Below are 18,515 nucleotides of genomic sequence, written 5' to 3' on the forward strand. Positions count from 1 at the left end.
AAGAAATAATAATTTAACTAATCCAGGCCAAAGCGAACAGAGTTTCCTCAAATTCTATGGATGACCCAAATTTTCTTATTTGCTAGGAAAAGTATAGCAACTATTTGTCAATTCCTTTAAGTTTAAAATAATTCACTCAAAACTGACCCGCTGTAAAATGTGGTCAGTGTAATTATCTCAGATGTACTTAACTATCTATGAATATTTTTGTTACAGGTTTAGATAATGAACCTAAATTGAATTTATAGAAAACTTTCCCAAATACCAGACTTAACAAAATGAATCAGAAATATGTTGTCATTTACAAGCATCCTTGTGGATATCTCTAAACCTAACTCTTCATTTATTTGTGTGTGTGTGTGTGTGTGTGTGTGTGTGTGTGTGTGTGTGTGTGTGCATGTATGCATGCCTGTTCAAAAGTAAATGTGTCAGTAGGTGTGCATATAGAGGCCAAAGATGAAGGTTGAGTATCTTCCTTGTTCACTTTATACCTTATTTTTTGAGGCAGATCTCTGATTGAACCTGGAACTCACTTCATGGTTGATTTAGTTATATGATAAGCTCCAGGGACCTTTCTATCCATTCCTTCCCATCACTGGCTTGGCACCCACATTCTTTTGCCACCAGCTTTTTACGTGGGTACTGGTGATCCAAATGAGGGTGCTTAAACTTCTGCAGCTAGCACTTTACCAACTGAACTATCTCCCCTCATCTCTTTTCTTTCTAATTTAATACTTTTTATGTTAATCAATTGATAGAAATACTTATCAAATTAAATTATGAATATGAATACATAGGTTGTCGGAACTCCAATTTTTGAAATTAATACTTAAAAGTCAAATCATTTTATAATCATGGTACATTGTGAGACATATTTAATGCTATTCAGAATTTGTTTGCAGATTGAATTCTTAATGACAAATCATTTCTCCTGCCCTGCAAAGTACTGTATGAAGTATGAATAATTTTTAAGTTCAGAGTCTAAAGCAGTTTTTACACTTAGATATTAACTCGTCATTTCACAAATAAAATAATTCTAAGTGCTATGTTCCAAAATTGATAGGTACACTTACAATATATTTTGCATCTACTCTACATAGTTATTTAATCTATTTATCCTATTGTATTTTCACATGAACAAATGTGGGAAGTTCATTCATGTCACACTTTACATATAAGATGACTAAGTCCACACTATGTTAATTTATCCAACTTATCAAAACAGTAAGCACAATTAGGAATTATTAAGTCCGTGTATATGATGTTCCCTACTCTACCAAAACAAAGGTAACAAAGGGGAAAGGGAACTAAGTTAAATACATTATAGGAGTTATTTAGGATTATTCTGTGATAGGATTAGTGCAGGAATCATTAATTATGCTTCATAATATTTTAGGGACTATAGAGGCAATAGTTACACAGAGAAAAGGATGTTTACGCTAGGTACTTTGCATCTCCATCTTCTATAAGAACCTCAGGAAGAACCAGGAATCTTGGACATGTTACTGGGATTTTTGGCTTCTATATGTAAGGGGAAAGGATTCAAGTTTTCACTGCCCCATACCTCAAATGCAGTAGCAAACAAATTAGAAAGACCCAGATTGCTGAGTATGGTGACCCAATCTTTTAACCCTAGTCAGATCTATGAAGCAAGTTTCAAGACAGCCAGGACTGTTACACAGAGAAAGCTTACCTTGAATAAAAAGAGAAAGAAGAAAAATGCTGAATAAAGGATTAGTAACAGATAAGCAACTAATTTTGAACACAATTTTTAGTTATTGACTTCTAAATGCTTCTCTAACTGATGTTCAGCAAGCAAATTTAAAATTCGACTTTTTTACAAAACCATTTTGTTAACTGAGACATATTAACGCAAGAGGTCTATTATCATTTTAATGACTATATTAGCTTTAATGTACTTGATACAATATTCTAAAGAATAAAATGAATGCCCGAAAATATTTTTTGGATGATACAAAGTTCTATATGATGCATAGTTCATGAAAGAAACAGTTCCATTATAATTGTGCTTTGGGTAGATAAACTATGATTATGATTTAAAATCATACTGAGTTTCATATCACTGCTGCTGAATATGGTATTGTTTTCCTGTGGCTTCAGTTCCTGAGTGAGTTTTACATGTTTTTATATGTGTAAGGAAAAGAAAAGTGTCCCCAAGATATGCTATTTTCTTGACAGTAAAAAAAAAAAAAAAAAAAAAATGGCTGCTGTTTTTCCTTGTGAGTAATTGTTTTCAGAGCTAGATCAAATTCTACCTTTGCAAATACAGAGAATAAATGCTTGTCTAGGAATTTATTTTTGCTGACTATTAGAACTCCTGCCGGTTTCCTCCTTCTGTCACTTGTCAATTCAATTCAATTAAGCTGATATGCATTAAGCATCATAATGTGCCAGAAACATTCAAATAATGTGCCACTCAGTGGACGTTCTTCATTTGTGGAAATGAATTTTTAAGACTCAAAATATGAATTACATTCTAACCTTAGTGACAACCTCTACTATCCAGTCAGATTAGCGGCTCAACTGTTGTGCTATCTGGAAACTTTCGATTCACTTTTCCCAAAGAAAGGTAAATCAGAAGAATCTTGCAAACTGATATCCGTCCTAACATCAAAATGTGACAATTTTAGATTATAACAGATTGCACTGCAACAGCTCTCTGCTCTGTGTTGTGATGATTTAATTGCAAGTTTTCACTGTGTAGCAGATTGTACACACCTTGAGGAGAGACTGCCTGACAGACTTTTCAAAGGGCACATAAAAAAGTGCTGAGCAGAAAAGATTTGCTGAAGATTCTAGTTTGAAATTGTTTTGTTTTCGCTGTCAAAGCATTGGGCCTCTTTGCACCTCAGATTCTTGGCCTTCAGAACACAGGAGTTGAATTAGTCCCAAGATGTTTTATTACTAAACTACGGATCAATGTGAGTTATAGTGAATTCTCCAAAATTCCAAACAATCTGAGTGTTTGACAGGCTACTAATTACACACACACACACACACACACACACACACACACACACACACACACACACACACACACACACACATTTCCAGGTCAATGTCTTGGAACCAAATGGCTGTGATTAAATGAAAAAACATGTACTTACTGAACTGTGGATAAGATAAACCTTTATACTCTGTTGATAAGAGCATAAAATAATTTGGAGGTTGTTTAAAAAACTGAAAATACAGCTGCCATTTCCTCCAGCTACATCAGATGTGCCACATACTTATCTTGTTTTTATTATAGTATTATTATTTACAATATGCACAATATAGAATCAGCCTTGGTGCTCATTAATAGAAAAATGTTCAAAGAAAGTATGATGGAAGCACAATAGATAAAAATATGAAATAATGTCACTTTTAAGAAAATACATGGATCTGGAAATTATAATATTAAGTGAGATTATGTAGCTACGGGGAAAGATCACGTGAATTCTATCAAACAAGCAAACAAAAAGAAACTGGACAATATTGTTAGAAATTAGATGGCATTCACTTAGAGAAAGGGAAGAAGATACAGGGGGTGAGGAATGAAAGTGCCACAGCCAAATATACTACTTTGTAAAATTAATGTAAATAAAGACATATAGTAAAAAACAAGAGCAAATTGCTGATGAATAAAACTAACGTAGGTGTGATGATGAGTGCATGAAGTCGCAGTACAAAAGGCATGCTGTCTAGTAAGACGAGCAGTATGTAAATCAGCTGACTTAGGTATGCTTTCACAGTACAAATCCTTAGTGAACAGAATTCTCCCACTCCAGTACCTCATGACTCTGACTTAAAGTTGGAGAGTTTCTGTCACATTGGACTTTGTCAAGGTTGGAACATTATGCCCAAGAGGTAGGTAGGCTAAGGTAGAGAACCACAAAACCACTTTCTATTTCTGGGCACATGGGATACATATGGATCTTCTTTTCTTTCTTTTCAGATCTCCCTGTCTTATTGGAGATTAGTGTGGGATGTGTTTGTACAAGGAACATTTTCCTCCACTGCTTTTCAAGCAAACTCTCAAATTATCTACTGCCAAATACACAGTCATGAGATCTATTAACAAAGTGAATTTACTGAACAAACCAACTATTTTAATATTTATATGGAATGTACTTATTTGGGTAAACCATTATATGGTGCTCAAGATTACTGAAAAGCTGTCTGAGAAAGCAGGGTTGCTTCCCTCCCACATCTACCCCAAACATGTTTGTCTCAAAGTGTCCTCCATGACCCCTTGTCTAAGCTCCTGCTTTCTCCTCACCCCCATCCTAGCGATGGACAGTGCAAAACAGTCCACATATAAAGTAAGTATGTCCTAGAGAATACCTAGAAGGTAAACAAATTTCAACAAATGTTACTATGTCATTCCATCATATAAAAGTACCTGTATCGAGAAAGAAAGCCTGGAAGTTCAGCCATGGGTGCTCTGCCATGGGGAACTCAGCCATGGAGAGAAAGTTCTATTGGGAACTTCATCTTGCCTCAGCTTCCCAGTCATGTTCAGTTGGATTTTGTGGACACCAAATAGATAATGTCATCGTTATCTGTCTTCTTTTATTCATAAACCTCATATGAGGGAGCATTCTGCTCTGCCCACGATTCTATTGGGAATGCAAGGCAGCTGCCTTAAAAGGGGCTTCTTAAGTGCATTTTTGATAGATATTTGCATGTCTCCTCTTTGACAATGCCACATTTTGCAGTTATTTGTTCTTTTACTTGCAAGTCTCACCTAAGAGGAATCTGCTCTATACAAGACTCTCTGTGTTGGGAACTCCACCTAAGTATATTAATGGGGTTTCATCATTCAGCTCTGTAGGATGGTTTGAGTCCCCAAGTTGATGATGTTTCACTATGTATCTAATATATATTTTTATGTTTTTTAATTATGCGAGGGATTCTACATTTGAGTACAGATGTCCAAGGAGGCTGGTGGCCTCAGATTCCTTGGAGCTAGATTACAGGCTATTGTGAACCACCTGAAGTTTAGGTTCTCTGAAAGAGGAGTAATCATCGCTCCAGCCCCCTATCTGAACTGTCTCTGTTTATCTACCTATTGCATTTGTTATATTTCACTTTGGCTTACTTAATAATTTCACTCATTCAAACACAATAGAACAACTACCATATTTCATTTTCTGGACCGTGTATATTACACTGTTGCTTTTTTAAGTTCACTGTAATTTAAGAAATGTGATTATTTCATTGAAATATTTTGTCAACACCATGTGAATAAACTGATTATTGAGGTGACAAGAGAAATATGTTAAGACAATTTTAGGTATGAAGTAAAATTATTTAAACTTTGCCACAGAAATATCATATCTTTGAGAGTTTTAAAGTGATTTATTTCATTCTATTATCCAAGTTTTCTTTACACCTTTATTTCCAGAACCTAAATAGTAATAAGGATGAGTAAACATTGTGCTCAATTAGTTATGAATAAAAGGAATCAAAATCACTTATGAAGTTGTTTTCTCAAATAAAACTCTGAAAACATCTCGGTTTTCATTCATTTGCAGTAACTGTTCTCTGTTAAAGAGACATGGAGGCAACGTGCTGCAGCAGCCTGAATTTTTAGATCATCTGGTAATAGGTACATGTAGCCAAGTCCTAGCATTTCTATCTAGATCAGCCTTCCAGTTATCAACCAAGCTGGCATGTGTTTCTGTCTAAGAAGAATGAAATTTCTTGAAGCCAAAACACTTAGTTCAGCAATCCTCAATTGATCATTTCTGTCCTGATACAGAGTAGAAGTGACAATTACATATTTCAACGGAACTGAGCAATTCAATCATACTGTGAGGGGGAAAAGCTTCAAGAAGAACTGTGTGCATATAGTCCAGAGAATCTAGTTTAGCCAGAAATGAAGTATACAGTGGGAAATATCTCCTCATAGTGCTTTCACAGCAAAGTCTGTGGTTTATTGACTGATAACTGAAATTAACAAGAGCACAAAAAGGAGATGTGAAAAACCTTAAATTCAAAGAGAATATAGTGTGTAAACTAGTAACAAATGCTAAAATGTAACAGCTAATTATAGTAAAGGATTTAGTCTAAGAGGAAAATATGACTTAATATTTACTGCTATGGGAGTGAATTTTTGTACTTACAGAGATTTAGTGCCACATTGCCTCCTCATGTAGAGAATATGCATGAATAAAATCATTACTAAGTTATGTATTTTTAACTAAGCAATTAACATATAAAAATAAGAATGGCATTAACAAATATTACACAATTCTGTAACAAATATGATAGTATATTATATATATATTTCATTTTGTATTTTATATATTTCATTTATCTTTCTTTTCTAATAGTAAAAGCTAAGAAAAGCATTTTTAATGTTCAAACATGTCAGCATTTATTTCTTATATTAGTGTCCACAAAAAAATTTAAATCATTCAAACAGGATAGGAATCCCAACAGTTAACAGGTATGGGTCAGACTGGCCATAATGTGCAGTCAAAGCCAACTTAAGCTATTTGGCTAGACCCTGTCTCAAAGGATCAAAGGCTAAAGATATAATGTAGAGGTCTAGCCCAGCTCTGAACCTGGACCCTGGTTTTATTTTTCTTTTTGTTTTTAACTGGATTTTTTAAATTTACATTTCAAATGTTATTTCCTTTTCCCGGTTTCAAAGAAATAAGACCCTTATCCACCCCCCCTCCCACTTCTTCTATGAGGGTGTTCCCCCACCCATCCACACACCCCTTCCTGCCTCTCTGCACTGACATTCCTCTACACTGGGGATCCAGCCTTGGCAGGTGGTACCAAGGGCTTCTCCCCTCATTGGTGCCCAACAGGGCCATCCTCTGCTACATATGCAGCTGGAGCCATGAATCTGTCCATGTTGTAGCCTTTGGATAATGGTTTCATCCCTGGGAGCTCTAGTTGGTTGGTATTGTTGTTCTTATGGGGATGCAAACCCCTTCAACTCCTTCAATCCTTTCCCTAACTCCTCCAATGGGGACCTCTTCTCAGTACAATGGTTGGCTGCAAGCACTCACCTTTGTATTTGTCATGTTCTGGCTTGAGCATCTTAGCAGACAGGCATATCAGGCTCTCCTGGGCATGCACTTCTTGGCATAAGCAACATTGGATTTGGTGGCTCTCTCTCTCTCTCTCTCTCTCTCTCTCTCTCTCTCTCTCTCTCTCTCGTGTGTGTGTGTGTTTGTGTGTGTGTGTGTGTGATATATGGGCTGGATTCACAGGAAGGGCAGGCACCGAATGGCCATTCCTTTAGTCTCTGCTACAAACTTTGTCTCCATATCTCCCTCTATGAATATATTTGTTCCCCTATATAAGAAGGACTGAAGCATCCACACATTACTTGAATGAGCTTCATGTCGTCAGATGATTGTAATTTGTGTAATCTGAGCTTTTAGTCTAATATCCAATTATCAGTGAGTACATACCATGTGTGATTTTTGTGATCACTCACAATGATATTTTACAGGTCCATCCATTTGGCTATGAATTTCATGAAGCTATTGTTTTTAATAGCTGAGTAGTATTCCGTTGTGTAAATATACCACATTTTCTGTATCCACTCCTCTGTTGAAGGACATCTGTCTCTTTCCAGTTTCTGGATATTATAAATGAGGCTGCTTTGAACATAGAGGAACATGTGTCCTTGTTATATGTTGGAGAATCTTTTGGGTGTATGCCCAGGAGTGGTATAGCTAGGTTCTCAGTTAGTACTATGTACAATTTTCTGAGTATCCTCCAGTATGATTTCCAAAGTGGTTGTACCAGCTTACAATCCCACCAACAATGAAAGAGTGTTCCTCTTTCTCTACATCCTTGCCAGCATCTGTTGTCACATGAATTTTTAATCTTAGCCATTCTGACTGGTGTGAGGTGGAATCTCAGGGCTGTTTTGATTTGGATTCCCCTGATGACTAAGGATGTCGAACATTTCTTTCGGTACTTCTCAGGCATTCAAAATTCCTCAGCTGAGAATTCATTGTGTAGCTCCATACCCCATATTTTAATAGGGTTATTTGATTCTCTGGGGTCTAACTTCTTGAGTTCTTCATACATACTTATATTAGTCCTCTATTTGATGTAGGATTGGTAATCCTCTTTTCCCAATCTGTTGGTTGCTCTTTTGTCCCAATGGCAGTGTCTTTTGCCTTAAAGAAACTTTGCAATTTTATGATGTCACTTTTGTCAATTCTTGATCTTAGAGCATAAGATGTTCTGTTCAGGATATTTTCCCCAGTGCCCATGTGTTCGAGGTTCTTTCCCAGTTTTTCTTCTATAACTTTGAAAGTATCTGGTTTCATGTGGAGGTCCTTGATCCACTTGGACTGGAGCTTTATACAGGTCAATAAGAATGAATTTGCATTTTTCTACATTCTGACTGCCAAGTGAAACAGCACTGTTTGCTGAAAAAAACTATCCTTTTCCCACTGGATGGTTTTAATTCTTTTGTCACGAATCAAATGCCCATAGTTGTGTGGCTTCATTTCTAGGTCTTCAATTCTATTCCATTAATCTGTCTATCTCTGTACCAATACCATACAGTTTTTATCATGATTGCTTTGTAATACTGCTTGAGGTCAGGAATGGTGATTCTCCCAGAAGTTCTTTTATTGGTGAGGATAGTTTTCGATATCCTAGATTTTTTGTTATTCCAAATGAATTTGCTACGTGCTCTTTCTAAATCTGTGAAAAACTGAGTTGAAATTTTGATAGGGGTTGCATTGAATCTACAGATTGCTTTTTGGCAAGATGGCTATTTTTACAATATTAATCCTGCCAATCTATGAGCATGGGAGATATTTCCATCTTCTGAAATCTTTAATTTCATTCCTCAGAGACTTGACATTCTTGTCATACAGATCCTTCTTCCTTGGTTCTTGTCATACATACTTGCTTGGTTAGATTCACAATGAGGTATTTTATTTGTGAATATTGTGAAGGGTGTCATTTCCCTAATTTCTTTCTCAGCCTGTTTACCCTTTAAGAAGAGGAAGGCTACTGATATGTTTGAGTTAATTATATATCCGGCCACTCTACTAAAGTTGTTTTTCAGGTTTATGAGTTTTCTGGTGGAACTTTTGGGGTCACTTAAGTATACTATCATATCATCTGAAAGTAGTAAAATTTTGAATTCTTTCCCTCAATTTGTATCCCTTTCACCTCCTTTTTTCTTGTCTGATTGCTATGGATAGGATTTCAAGTACTATAATGAATAGGTAGGGAGAGAATGGGCAGCCTTGTCTAGTCTCTGATTTTAGTGGGATTGCTTCAAGTTTCTCTCCATTTCATTTGATGTTGGCTACTGGCTTGTATATTACTTTTAATATGTTTAGGTATAGGCCTTGAATTCCTAATCTTTCCAAGGCTTTTAACATGAAGTCATGTTGAATTTTATCAAATAATTTCTCAGCATTGAATGAGATAATCATATGGGTTTTTTTTCATTGATTTTGTTTAAGTGGATTACACTGATGGATTTCTGTATATTGAACCACCCCTGCCTCCCCTGAAATGAAGTATACTTGATCATGATGGATGATTGTTTTGATGTGTTCTTGGATTCGGTTTGTGAGAATTATATTGGGTATTTTTGAGTCAATATTCATAAGAGAAATTGTTCTGAAGGTCTTCTTTGTTGGGTCTTTCTGTGGCTTAGGTATAAACGTAATTGTGGCTTCATAAAAAGAATTGGGTAGTAGTATTCCTTCTGTTTCTATTTTACGGAATAGTTTGGACATTGGTATTAGGTTTTCTATGAAGAATTTTCCACTAAACCCATCTGATCCTGGCCTTTTTTCATTCAGAGACTTATAATAATTGCTTCTATTTCTTTAGGAGTTATGGGACTGTTTAAATGGTTTATCTTATCCTGATGTAACTTTGGTACTTGGTATCTATCTAGAAAATTGTCCATTTCATCCAGATTTTCTAGTTTTGTCAAATATAGGCTTTTGTAGTAGGATCTGATATTTTTTTGTATTTCCTCAGTTTCTGTTCTTATGTCTGACTTTTCACTTGTGATTTTGTTAGTTTGCATACTGTCTCTGTGTCCTCTGGTTAGTCTGGCTAAGAGTTTATCTATCTTGTTGATTTTTCTCAAAGTACCAGCTCCTGTTTTTGTTGATTCTTTGTATAGGTCTTTTTGTTTCTACATGGTTGATTTCAGCTCTGAGATTGATTATTTCCTGCCATCTATGCCTTTTGGGTGTACTTACTTCCTTTTGTTCTGGAGCTTTTAGGGGTGCTGTCAAGCTGCTAGTGTATGCTCTCTCCAGGTTTTTGTTTGGTTGGTTGGTTGGTTTTTGATTTGGGGGGGTTGTTTTGTTTTGTTTTGTTTTGTTTTGGAGGCTATGAGTTTGTCAGAGCTATGAGTTTTCCACTAAACACTGCTTTCATTGTGTCCCATAAGTGTGTGCATGTTGTTCCTTCATTTTCATTAAAATCTAAAAAGTCTTTAACTTCTTTCTTTGTTTCTTCCTTGACTAAGTTATCATTGAGTACAGTGTTGTTCAGCTTCCATGTGAATGTGGGCTTTCTGTCGTTTTTCTTGTTATTGAAACCCAGACATAGTCCATGGTGATATGATGGGATGCATGAGACTATTTGACTCTTTTTATATTGGCTGAGGCCTGTTTTGTGACCAATTATATGACTAGTTTCGAGAAGAAACCATGAGGGTGCTAAGAAGAAATCTTTTCATTCTTTGTTTAGGATGAAATATTCTATAGACATCTATTAAATCCATTTGGTTCATAAATTTTTTAGTTTCACTGTCTGTTTAGTTTCTGTTTCCATGATCCTGTCCATTTCAGAGGTATGGTAATTCCCCCACTATTAGTGTTTGAAGAGTAATGTGTGCTTTGAGCTTTAGTAAGATTTCTTTTATAAATTTAGTTGTCCTTGCATTTGGACCGTAGATATTCAGAATTGAGAGTTCATCTTATTAGATTTTTCCCTAGATGAATATGAAGTGTCTTTCCCTATTTTTTGGTAACCTTAGGTTGAAAGTTTATTTTATTGCATATTAGAATGGCTACTCCAGCTTGTTTCTTGGGATAATTGCATGGAAATTTGTTTTCCAGCCTTTTACTCTGAGGTAGTGTCTGTCTTTGTCACTGAGATATGTTTCCTATAAGCAGCAGAATGCTTCCTGTATGCAGCAGAATGCTGGGTCCTCTTTATTTTTCCAGTGTGTTAGTCTATGTCATTTTATCGAGGAATTGAGTCCATTGATGTTAAGAGATATTAAGGAAGAATGATTGTTTTTTCCTGTTATTTTTGTGGTTAGAGGTGAAATTAGGTTTGTGTGCTTCTTTTGGTTTGTTACAGGAGATCATTTATTGCTTTTTCTGAGTATAGTTTCCTTATTTGTGTTGGGGTTTTCCATTCATTATTCTTTGTAGGGCTGGATTTATAGAAAGATATTGTGTAAATTTCATTTTGTCATAGAATATCTTGGTTTCTCTGTCTATGTTACTTTACAGTTTTGCTGGATATAGTAGCCTGGGCTAGCATGTGTGTTCTCTTAGGGTCTGTATGACATCTGCCAAGCATCATCTGGTTTTCACAGTCTCTGGTGAGAAGTCTGATGTAACTCTAATAGGTCTGCCTTTATATGTTACTTTGCATTTTCCCTTACTGCTTTTAATATTATTTGTTTGTTTTGTGCATTTACTGTTTTTACTATTATGTGACATGATAAATTTCTTTTCTGGTCTAATCTATTTGGAGTTTTTGTAGGTTTCTTGTATGTTTATGGGCATCTCTTTCTTTAGGTTAGGGCTGTTTTTTTCTATAATTTTGTTGAAGATATTTACTGGTCCTTTAATTTGGGAGTCTTCACTTTCTTCTATACCTATTATTCTTAGATTTGATCTTCTCATTGTGTCCTGGATTTCCAGGATGTTTTAGGTTAGGACCTTTTTGCATTTTACATTTTCTTTGATGGTTGTGTCAATGTTTTCTATGGTATCTTCTGCCACTGATATTCTCTCTTCTATGTCTTGTATTCTGTTAGTGATGCTTGAATCTACGATCCCTGATCTCTTTCCTAGGTTTTCTATCTTCAGGGTTGTCTCCCTTTGTGATTTCTTTATAGTTTCTATTTCCATTTTTAAATCATGTGTGGTTTTGTTCAATTCCTTCACCTGTTTAGTTGTATTTTCCTATAATTTTTAAGGAATTTTTATGTTTCCTCTTTAAGGGCTTCTACTTGTCTACCTGTGTTGTCCTGTATTTCTTTAAGGGAGTTATTTATCTGCTTCTTAAAGTCCTCTATTCTCATTGTGAGATGTGATTTTAAATATAAATCTTGCTTTTCCAGTAAGTTTGGATGTCCAGTATTTGCTTTGGTGGGATAACTGGGCTCTGATGATGCCAAGTAGTCTTGGTTTCTGTTGCTTAAGTTCCTGCACTTGCCTCTCACCATCTGGTTTTCTTTGGTGTTAGCTGGTCTTGCTGTCTCTGACAGTAGCTTGACACTCCTACAAGCCTGTGTGTGTCAGTGCTCCTGGAGACCAGCTTTTTCCCAGTGGGATCTGGGTACAGAGAGTTGAGTCACAGGGTCAGCTCCAGGCACAGGTGGAAACCAGAAGGAACCTGTTTCAGTCTTCTCCTAGGTTCCTGTATCCAGAGGGCTCCAGGTGAGTTCCTCTTGGGACAGGAATATGAGCAGAAGTGGTGGTCTCCCCTGAGTTCTCAGGATTGTCCACACTTTTGAGAGTCCAGCTCTCTCCCCACAGGATCTGGGGAGAGCTCTGGGACCTGGTCAATTCTGGTCCCAGGTGTCCTGGGGGCTCCAGGGTGGTCCCTAGGAGCAGAAGTAGTGGTCTTACCTCTTCTCTCAGGTCTTCATTTAGCTTTCACATAACACAAAGTATAAAACACTCCTTCCAAAGAAAAAGCAAAGTACAATTTAGGAAACATGGTCATAAGTTCTAAAGGACTGACTAATCCCGATTCTCTAACTCACAGTGTCATGTGAGTATCAATATAAATGCTTTATGTTTTACTTTTATAAAATACATCTTTTGATTTGCTTGAAGTTATTTCATAGAAGACGAATCTCATTACTTTCAAAAATGTTTGAGAAACTTAACTGTGTTCTTTCATTCATGCATCATAACTGTAAGTCTTTGTGTTATTATTTTGTTTTTTTCAGCTCCTCTGACTGATAAGCCACCTAAACTTTTGTATCCCATGGAAAGTAAACTGACAATTCAGGAGACTCAACTAGGTGAGTAATTTTTCAATTCTACTTAAAGCGCCTTTCTCCAGTATATTTCAATAGCTAAATAAGCCTAAATGACAGTTATACTATAAACTGTAAACATTGTTCCCTGAAACATATTCTTTGGAACCAAATGATGCATATCATATTTAACAATTGTTGGTAAGAAGATAAGCTTAAGATTTTAATGATATTATTATAGCATATTATAGCCTCAAACTGTAATGTTTGAATTGGTTTTAAAATAGTATGGAAGTGTTTGACATAAAATACTCCCTAATACATTAAACTACAATTTTTGAAATTGAGAAAAGGGTGCAAGTTCATCAAAATAAATGTCAGTATTATTTTAAAAACACGTTAAAATGTAATCTAAATAAGAGATATACCTCTGTGGTAGAGCATTTGTTTGGTAGTACAAGACCTGAGATTTGATTCTTAGTGCTGCTTATTGATAATTTAGAAATATACTGCTGAATTTTCATGAATGCTCATGTTTGTATACACCTTGCAGTAAGTTCTGCAAACATGTATTCCTAAGGAATTGGGTAAAATTTGAAAAATCTTGAATCAAAAGAAAAAGGTTTATCATAGTAGTTTGTTGTAGTGAATATACCAAAAGAAAGTATTATGTATTATGCTAATTACATTTTTCATAATATATTACCAAAATGTAAGCAAGTCACCTTTGATAAAGAAACTAGTATATTTGGACATGAGATCATGAACACAATACATTTGCTGTAAATATTAAATTCTATACTCATTAGAATTTTAATATGTTTGTATTGGAGGAAGTATGAAATTTTTGTCTCATTTGGGTACATACAGTTGTATCAAATCTCTTAATCAAAGTACATATACTATATTATATTTTCTTACATTTTAAGTTTATTTCAAATGATCTATAAAGATAGAGAAATAGATGATATACATAGAACAAAGATTTTTAGAAATGTATTTGCTTTTAGTAACTAAGTTAAAAGATTTTCAAACATATACTTTGATATATATACATTCATTCTGTTAAGGAACTTCTTACATTAATCATTCAAGAATGAAAATGCACTTAATTTTTACAACCAATAAGCATCTATTGTCCATGTAGCTACTAATTCTTAAGTCTAAATTTAGAAAAAAAAGTGTGAATCAGTTTTTTAAACAAAGATTAAAAATGTGATGACCTTTACTAGTAACAACCACACTTTAGGCTGCACAAAAGATGCAGTGATGTTTGGGAACCATTGAATTTCTAATACTAGAAATGCTTTACTTAGTAACTTAAAGGATAAACATATGCAGGGTACATACAGGTAAGGAAGTAAATATGCTGCTTTGATAGCAAATCTGAGCCTTCTGGACTAATGTTATCATACAAGTAATATGATGTTTATTTTGAGATGAAAGACTATAGATAGCATTAACATAAGGTCATAAATAAAGAAAATAAACTAAATTTGTATCTTTTGTGTATTTAATATATTATACTTTATTGTTATTTTAGAAATACATCTTAAAATATAAAAGTCTTATGAGTTACCATGCTTGATCACATCTTTCAATCACATCTAATCACATCTAGAAATGAGGTTCTCGGGAGTTATATAAAATTCTTGGAACAAGAAGAAAGAGGACTGATAGTAGCAGATAGTTGTAGTAAATATAACAAAATTCAATCTTAAGTCTCTAATTGTAAGTATTAGGTAGACAACACCATTAAAAAATTTATGGTTGATGCTTGTCTGTTGGTTTCCTTTCATTATCCATAATTTTGAATGAATGAAATTGGTCTTTACCGCTTACGATTCAAAATTGGAATAATTTGTTAGGCTGTTTTTTAATATTGCTTTTTCTTAAATGAACTCATAAAAGCTAACCAACCACATCAAACTGAGTTGAAAAGGTCTTATGCAATGGGGAATGGTTTTCTATGCATTCATTTGAAGAAACATGGAAATACCTTTTAACAAAGTACTAACTCCTTTATTGACACTAATCTAAGAAACGTGAGCTTTATTGAACCACCAATTGAACTAAAGGCCTCAATCAGAAATTTTGATTTTTTTATTCAATATTTCATAATATTTTCTGATTCTTGTTTTCAGCACATAAATAATTTACTAAAGGGAGGAACATAGAAACTGCTTGGCTCTTTGAGTAACAGTTTATTTGAAAGAACTATCTTCCTTTTACTGCTAATGGTTGAATAACTTATCCAAAAGGGATATGGGTGGCATCAATGCCTCAAATTTTAGCATTCTGGAGGTGGAAGTAAAAGGAGTGTGAGTTCCAGGTGTGCCTGGGTTACCTGGTTCTGCCTATATCATGTTTGGGTACTTAGTAAACCTTTGAAAGAAAAGGAATGAAATTGAAAATTATTATTGAAGGATCCTAGAGAGCTAAGAGTACCAGTTTTTAACGTTTCGACTTGACTTTTCATTTATGTAAAGATTTTAATTTTGCCCATTCTTCATTAGGAAAGCTATCAGTCCAAAAAGTCTGAATATATGGCATTCAGATCCTATGAACAGGGGCTAAGTGCAGTATCATTGAGTAGTATTAGGACCTATGTAACCGGTTTTTAGTCATGAGCTCTCTCTCTCTCTCTCTCTCTCTCTCTCTCTCTCTCTCTCTCTCTCTCTCTCTCTCTCTCCTCTCTCCCTCTCTCCAAATGAAGTTTCTCCATCTCCAAGAAAATATAATTGGCCATCAGTTCAAGTTTCAGTCTCAAACTGTAAATTGAAATATGGCCTTGTTTTTTAGGTCAGTGGTTAAAAAGCTGATAAGAAAGGTCTTGAGTATGGTATTAGAAACCTATCTAGAGCTATACAAAGCTGTGCAGCTATGTGTTTGATCATCTAAGTTTAATGTTCTGGGTGAAGCCAATATATATCCAATCAGCTCTGGTAACTAAATATTGAGATCTGCCTGTGAGGAACAGCAGCTGTTGAGTAATCATGAGCATTTGAGTTGAAATCCTCAGCACCCAGAGAAGAAGCAGGTATGGTAATGTCTATGCAATTGTTAGGAGCTAAGAGACAAGGGAGTCATTGGGCCTTGCTGGGAGACAGTTCAGCTCAGGTTCAGTGAGAGATCCTGTCTCTGTGCAACAACTTGAAGAGTGATAAAGCAAGACACTTGGCATCTTTTTCACAAAGTCACATTTGCACTAGCAATTGCACATATTTGTGTGTTTATACCACACCTAAACTCTACTTCTCCCTCTCTCACATACACAGACACATACACTAAGAAGATCTTAGAAGATGGCCTACAGCTATTTCATTCAGAGGATTTCCTCTCATCTCCACATTCAGTTCTCATACCCACCATTCCTTTCTGAGGCCCTGTGTGTCCTGCTCTAATTACTTCACCTTCTCAAATAAGAAATTTCTGGTATTAATCATTTAAACGTTGTCACTGAGGAAACAAACGGCAGCAAAACCTAGAGAACCTAGGAAGAAAAGTGACAAAATGTAAGGTAAATTCATATAAAATAAGCAAAAGAATAGGTTTGAATTGCAATAAATGTGTGATGCCAGCCTGGAATTTCTGCTTCAATTGGCATCTGTATGCTATTTCTAAATGTTAAAAAAAAGTTGTCTTTTTTAAATCACATAAACATCAGTAAACATATGGACAGAGATTTTTCAGGGAGAGGGGCAAGAAGCCTAGAGGCCACACTCTAGAACTGGAAAGGTCAATCCAGGAACTGAAGCCAGCTCAGGCTGTTGTAGTCCAAGGAATCAATAGGTACACTTGACTTGTTGAGCTTGAGCTCTGCTGCTCAGTGATCTGTCCTGTCTGCATGGCCAGGAACCCGTTCTTTGAAGCTTTGAGAGGTAAAGTATAGCATCTGCTATTGTTACCAGAGATTCAGTGAGTAGGAATCAAACTTAGCTTTGACATAGTGTGCGACGTTATATTTACATCTCAGATTTGACTAGTACAAAAGGCCTCCACCTCCAATATTCCTACAAGACAATGTGATGAGGAGTTTGAGCTAAAGAACCTGCCCAGACCTACTCTAATTTATCTTGAGTAACTTCACTTAAACAGTAACTGTGTTTAAAAGCAAATATTTTTGCTTTTGACTATGTAACAAGGGCTTTCCAGATGTTAATACCTAAAGGAAAACAATTGACAAAAAAGCTTAGATTTGTACAAAACTCTTGGTAAATGGACACATACATATATAAAGTTTTTACACTACTATACATTGGTACTACTTTCTTAGTTTAACCCTATTATAATGTGCAAAACTTTAAATTATGGGAAATTCAAAGAAAGTGACTAAAATATATATAACAGTTCCCAGTCAATAATTTTGTAGGAAAAATTTCTTGTCATGGAAATCATATCTCAGTTTACTGGGTTGTTAATATAGTTAATTGCTAAAATATGCTTTACTGCTGTGTTTTATATGTTGTAAAATGTTATTATATATGGTATATGAAATATATTTGTTAAAATACATAGTTTAGTTTTAATTCAAATAAAACACTATAGAAAATTATCTTATGGAGTGAAAAATAGTTCGATTTTATAGGTTTCTTAGGCCTGTATGCAAAGCTGTTGTTATTCTCTTGAATCAAAGCATTCATTTTTTATGATTACTACTTTATTATAATTAACTGGAAAAAAATTCTTTCATTTCTGAAGTTGGGAAATTTAATATCAATACCTCAGAAAAAAACAATTGTTTAGGTATTACATTTGGTGTGCAGATCTGAAAGTGGCTTAGTATACTGTTTCAATTTTTAATAATATATTAGTAGAGTGTGAAATGATGCTAGTGTGACTTTCCTTCCTATCGATAGGAACACTGACTGGGTGTTTGCTTTTCTTTCTATACAGAAAAAACAATAACATCCAAATTCTCCATTTTGGTAAAAAAATAATATTTTTTCCCACTTGACAAATACATAAACATTAGCCTAACTGTACTTTCTCAAATAAAGTTTGTTAGACATAAGAGCAACACTTTCACTTTAGTGGCCTTGGTTTCTTCTTAGTCATAGTTTGAGCTGACCAGAACCACAGATTATTAATTCGAAATATATAAAGACCTACATAGTCTTTACTTCCACTGAAAATTTCACAAGTCAGGCTTCTATCATCTGCATTGCTCTCAACAGCCTTATCTTCCAGGCTCCCACAGAATAACTCACTGATCAAAGTCCAAAGGCCACCACCATCATCCCAAAACCACATGATTGGGTTTGCAACAGCAATGCCTGACAATGTATTCCTTATCTTTGTCTTCGTTATAGTT

At 35.0% G+C, this 18,515-nt stretch overlaps 1 protein-coding gene across 1 annotated transcript in view; it reads left to right on the plus strand.

Annotated features, from left to right (window-relative positions):
• LOC116887867 (interleukin-1 receptor accessory protein-like 1) overlaps window positions 1-13,870 on the plus strand; it is a 433,006-nt gene extending 419,136 nt beyond the window's left edge. The window contains exon 5 of the mRNA XM_032889362.1: window positions 13,172-13,870. Coding sequence (XP_032745253.1) covers window positions 13,172-13,254 — 83 coding nt within the window. The 3' untranslated portion in view covers window positions 13,255-13,870. The remainder of the gene's footprint in view (window positions 1-13,171) is intronic.
• The last annotated feature ends 4,645 nt before the right edge of the window (window positions 13,871-18,515 follow it).

This window comes from Rattus rattus, chromosome X (assembly GCF_011064425.1).
Source record: "Rattus rattus isolate New Zealand chromosome X, Rrattus_CSIRO_v1, whole genome shotgun sequence".
Classification (NCBI taxonomy): Eukaryota; Metazoa; Chordata; class Mammalia; order Rodentia; family Muridae; genus Rattus; species Rattus rattus.